At 54.3% G+C, this 5,476-nt stretch overlaps 1 protein-coding gene across 1 annotated transcript in view; it reads right to left on the bottom strand.

Moving 5' to 3' along the window:
* MYLK2 (myosin light chain kinase 2) overlaps nt 1-812 on the bottom strand; it is a gene marked incomplete at its 3' end in the record, with an annotated part of 10,645 nt that extends 9,833 nt beyond the window's left edge. Inside the window, exons 1-2 of the mRNA XM_009330290.1 lie at nt 791-812; nt 592-684 (exon numbers count right to left, since the gene is read on the bottom strand). Of these exons, the coding sequence (XP_009328565.1) occupies nt 592-684; nt 791-812 (115 nt within the window). The remainder of the gene's footprint in view (nt 1-591; nt 685-790) is intronic.
* Nucleotides 813-5,476: the final 4,664 nt, after the last annotated feature.

The raw sequence follows: 5,476 nt of genomic DNA, 5'->3' as shown, positions 1-5,476 counted from the left end.
GCCTGGGGCAGCGGCTGGGGGGGAGCACAAAGACCCCAGGGCATCACGCAGCAACAAGCAGCCAGCAGGGCAGGCAGGACTGGAGTCCTCCTTACTGCTGCAGAGGAGACCACCAGCGAGCAGTGCGAGGGGAGGAAAAAGAAAAGGTCCCCCCTCGAGCCCTTCCCCTGCCACGGGCAGGAGCCCGAGCCCAAGCCCAAGGCCGGTACATGCCTCGCCTGCGGGAGAGATGCTGCTCTCACCTCAGGTGGCGGCTGGAGAGCAGAGGAACGAGCCAGTGCTTGCCTTGATCGCAGCACTGCACAAGGGAGCCTTCCCACCTCCTTCGCGGCTGCAGCCTCGGGCAGCGGCTTGCAGCCCTGCCGGGCAGGCAGCTCCCAGGCAAGGTTTAAGCTAAGGAGAAAGTGAAACTCATGGCTGGAGCTGCCTCCTCTGGATCCCAGCTAGTCCTGACAGCAAAACCAGCAGCCCCTCAGCAGCGGTGGGTTGGCAGAAGCATCTCAGGCACCCACCACCACCTCAACACAAGAGCAACACTTGCTCAAGCTGGACGCGGCCAGAGGCTCCTGAGCAGACACTGGGCTCTCCCACTCTGGCCCTCGCAGCTCAGATTTGTGGCTTCAGCGAGCCCGGCTCCACGCTTGAGCTGGCGAGTGTCCCTCTTCCCGAGACCAGGGGCAGGACCTGGAATGCGATAAGAACCAACAGCGGTCACGGCGGAGTAGGCACACCGCTCCAACCAGCAGTGCCGACGCGGTCGTGTACGTGCAGAGGTCGGAGCATCACCCGCATCCGCAGCTCTCGGGGACCATGGCACCTGCGCTGCCCATTCCTGGCAGCCACCGCTCCCGTGGCGAGCGGGAGTCCCCCCAGCTCAGCCTCCGCAGGGCACGCCTGCATGAATCACTGGCTAGATGTCGTGCCTCGGGCAGTGGGGACTGCCCACCGACTGTCATCGCCAACATACAGTTTGGAATTGCCTCTCCCCTCCTCCGGCTGAGGGCTGCCAGGCACCTGGAGGCCACCGATGTCACTTCAGGCACACGCTGCCACCGCTCCACCAGCCTTCTTCAACCCTGCACCGTCCCGGCAAGCCTCGGGTGGAAGGAGCGCATCCACTCACAAGGTGGGGGAGCAGGAGCGCAGCGCCACAGCCGTGTCCTGCAGCCCCCTCGGACCGGTTGGTGCAGTGGAAGCTGGAATGAAATTCTCCAAGGAGAGCAGGAGTGCCTGCCTGGAAGCCGGCCAGCCTAACCGGGGCGCTTGCAATCTTACACGCTCACTGAGAGTCAGGGTTGGTGTCTGGGCACGAAGCCTCGGGACAAGGCGAGGGAGCAAAGCTCCGAGAGTGGACACTGCAGTGCTGGGGAGCCATAGAAATGGTTCTCCAAAGGAGGCGCGTGTGAAGGATGAGCGTCCTACGGTTTGGCACCATTGCAAAACAAAATTCATTTGTGGGCAGAGGGAAATAAGCTGAAAACAGTCCCCTTGCAAGAAAGACTTGTAGTATTGAAGGGCAATAGCTGCTGCCCACCAGGATTTGGGATGCCTTGGTCTAAAAAACCTCCACCCCAATGAGCAGCATGGCGCTCTGCAGAGCACAGAAGCAAACCAACCACCACCGAGGTTTCTCAGGCTGGGGTGGTTTTGTGGTTTGTTGTTTTTTTTTTTTTCCCCTCCCCATTCAGGAACTTGAGCCAGAGCCCTACGTTGGCTGCAGCTGGAAAACAGCCTGTCCTGGGGATATCTGGCAAAGCATCAAGCACGCCAGTTCCCTAGCTACGCGGTTGTCACAACTTTGGCAGCACACTTTAACCTTTATGCTTTTCATGGGTAGAGGCTCTCTGCACAGCCGAGCCCTGCCCGTTCTCCAGGAAACCCTACACCCTGTCTAAATCGAGCGGCAGGGCAGGCGAGAACAACATCCCCAACCTGAATCCCAGCCGTGCCACTGTAACACAAGCCAGGCAGCCTGCCCCGCTGGGGACCAACCCGGGCACGCGGTCGGCAGCTTAACTGCTTCCATCAGCACCCAGGACTTCCCCGGACCAGCTGCCATTGTGTCGCGACAGGTCCCGTCAAGGTGATGGGGAAAGACAAGGAAAAAAAAATCCCATCATTAAAAGAGCTTCCAGAGCTACGCGGCATCTCGAGGACAGCAACGCGGCGGCCAGCAGCCACACCAGGGAGCACCGAGCGCGGACCTGAATCCCCAGGACCTGCCCACGCGCAGGCTGTCCTTGCCAGCTTCATGCCAGGCCACGCTGGCAGCCAGCAGAGAGGCCAGCGAGAACCAAAGCTGTGGTTTTGAGAGCACCCGTCAAGACTTTTCATAGGAATCTCGTTCACCATCTAATAAGATCTTGCAATTCTCAGCTACCCTTCAACATAGAAGTCCAGAAAAGCGTCGGCTGCCTTTTCGTTCCAGCTCTAGTCTGAGTTGAGCAAACGACTTTGGTAACGACTCACCTAGAAATGCATCAGAGGCAGATTTTGTACCCAGCTCTCCTTGATGACCCCTCCTTCCAGCCCCACTTGCTCTCAAGGCACACTCACATAAAGGTGATGAGTTTTGAGTTCTTGAATACAAGAATATTTTTGCGAAATCCACACAGCAAGAACATAGATTTTTACATCAGTTTGCCAACCTACCCTAAAGGCGCGTGCTGAGACAGCACTGGGTTAAATCCCGGTCTCCTGCTCCAGTCCTGTAATTTTATCCTCCCACTTCTACTCTGCTGGGACTGGGAAAATCAGCTGCCACTGTATTGCTGTTGAAGCCTTAACCGAACCCCGTCCTCAGCAAGACTCAGCTCCTCCAGGACACCCATCATTTACACATCTTCTACACCAGAGCAGTTTTTCCAGCATGTCACCACTTTCCCCTAATTAAGAGGGCAGGTTAGACTAACCACCCACCAGCCTGCGAGAATCCTCTGGGTGACTCCAGCGAGCTCTGCCAAACGCCCGATACCCTTGTAGGGCACGGCAGCCCGAGGGTCCCTTTCACTAAGTTTGCAGCGTATGAGGACTATAAGAGGCCCTGTTTGCGGGAAGAGGTAATATCTTTTATTAGACCCAACGATACCGTTGGGAAGAACCCACAGGCCGTCAGGCATACAAACCCTTCCTCAAGTCCGACGCAGAGGCCATGTAGGGCCGTCACGGAAATCCAGTTGCTCCGTCCTTCAGGGACTGGTGTCTGCTCCAGCTCAGCAGCCTTGTTATCATGCCTGCCTTTACATTCTTCTGCAGCTCATCGTCACTCAAGGCTTTCCTCTGACTCTCCATAAATATTTGCGGCTCCTGCTGCCCCCACTCCGCCCGCTCCAGAGGAGCTGGCACTCAAGGCCGCACAAGTTTCCTTGACTGCGCATTCAAGGTCCTGCCACGTCCCCGTCCAGCGGATCACGTGGAACAGCTCCACTGCCGCAGGAGTAAGGTTAAGACAGACCGAGGGGGGAAATCCGCGTGCCTTTGGGTCAGACCCACGCAGATCCGAGGGGTTTGCGGGAAGAGGATGCTTCCAAGCTCCTCCCGCTCCAGTCATTCCTGTAATTTGCACGTCAGCAGGGCTGTCGCATTTACCTGTGACAAACAGCCTTTCGGCCAGGCTGACCCTCAGCTCAGCGACATGGGGCCGTCGGCCAAGTCAGCAAAATGCAGCTGAAGCAGGTCAACCTTTCGGGCCCGGTTCTGCCACAGCCACAAAAAGGTCCTCAAGAGAAAGGAAGGAAAAGCCGAAACTTCGGCAAAGAGGAGCCTCGTCTCTTGGCTCACAGTTCTGAAGAGGCCGCGCTGTCACGGGGTCATCCATCCTTTAGTGCCAACATGCTTCCTCCAAATACCTTGCCCTCCAGTTCCTCAGTTAACTGCACAATACCTTTATTTTTATTCTTTTAAAGAACCCTTATGTTTCGGTGGGGGTGACTTTTCCTCTCTTTCAATCCAAGCAGAGTAGAAGTCTGAGGCTGGTGCTCTTTGAGGCGCTGAAGTTCCGTACGGCCATACAAAACACTCGCTGCTGGCTGCGGCGGCCGTTCTGCAGTGGTATCACTTTTTAGAACTCCTGCAGAAACGTCATCCTCAGGTACAATAAATGTTCGTCTTTGAATTTAGCGCTCCAAGGACTTTCTGCCTCTGTTCTGTCTCTCAGATCAGGAGTAAGACACTAGAAATTGCTTGATACTGTCTCATTATCGTTGCCAAAGTGTACCTCTTACCCTACGCCTTGGCTGGAGTCCGACACCTAACAAGTTTGAACTCCCTCTCTTCTCCACCCAAACAAAAATCTGAATAAAAGGCCACACACTCTAAGAATACTCCTCCAATGGTATCCAGATTCGGAGGAAATGAGAGCAAATGTTTTCCATAACCCCCAAACAAGAAACAAGAGTTTGTCCTACCGGGACACATTAATTCTGTTTCCCATGTTTTCCTCTGTTCAGAACAGCACCACAACAACAGTGAGCAGCCCAGCTCACACGGGTTCCCGCAAGAGACACATAAACGTGGGAGAGGCAAAGCCTCCATCGCATTACAGCCACGAGAAGCCAAGCCAGCCCAAAGAGCTTTATGTGTTTCCGAGCCTCAGCTAGAGGGGGCTTGCTCTCGTTCCTTCTGCCGACGGCTTCAAGCACAGCTCCAGTGCTCTGCCCATACCAGCCTTTTTTTTTTTTTGCAAGTCCCTTTTCGGCTCAGGAAACAGCACCACAGGATCACCTGAGTTAGCAGAACAGGTAACAGCAAGGCAGACCTGTCAGCAGCAGCCTCCGAGAGCATCATTTGGAGCAGTTGTGTCCCTAACCCCTCCTTGCCCTCACACGGCCTTTTGGAGTTACCTTTCTTGTCAGGACAAGTCCAAGGAAGGGCCTAAAACACAGTCTTACAAGGTAAGAAATCATATCACAACGCTAAGGTAAGAAATAATTCTTAGTAAATTTAAATCTAAACTCGATCACCTCTTCACAGTGCTGGAAGCTCTGTCCTCCAGCACATTAGAGCACTTGGTCTATATTTAGTTCTGCTAGCTGCGCTAGACTGGCTAGGAGACGATGCGTCTTTAGCCAAGATAACTGCGCTGGCAGGAGCCAGGGAGGCAGCTTACAGCAAGTCATTTGCCAGTTAAGTGGTTCCCCAAATAGAATGACTTCAGCTATAAAACAGCAGAAGGTTTAATGCTCTAATATACACAGGGAACTACTTTAAAGTGTGGGCAAGATTCATATTAGCACTCATCTAAACATCAACAAGAAAGGTCAGACCTGCAATATGCCAGCTTGCAGAAGCCACATTACACAACCTCAAGCTTAATATATACTAAAAGCCTAAGAAACAGACACTTGAAACCAACACTTAGATGTACAAAGACAAACCGGCTCTTTCAGACGCACACACCCCTGTGTGTTCATCAAGTGCCCTTTACCAAAAACTCTTCTGCAGGAAAGGGATTCAGCCCACTAGCAAGAGACAGCGA

The sequence above is a fragment of the Pygoscelis adeliae genome, unplaced genomic scaffold (genome assembly GCF_000699105.1).
Source record: "Pygoscelis adeliae isolate BGI_AS28 unplaced genomic scaffold, ASM69910v1 Scaffold588, whole genome shotgun sequence".
In the NCBI taxonomy this organism is placed as follows: domain Eukaryota; kingdom Metazoa; phylum Chordata; class Aves; order Sphenisciformes; family Spheniscidae; genus Pygoscelis; species Pygoscelis adeliae.
This window is presented reverse-complemented; position numbering and strand designations above follow the sequence as displayed.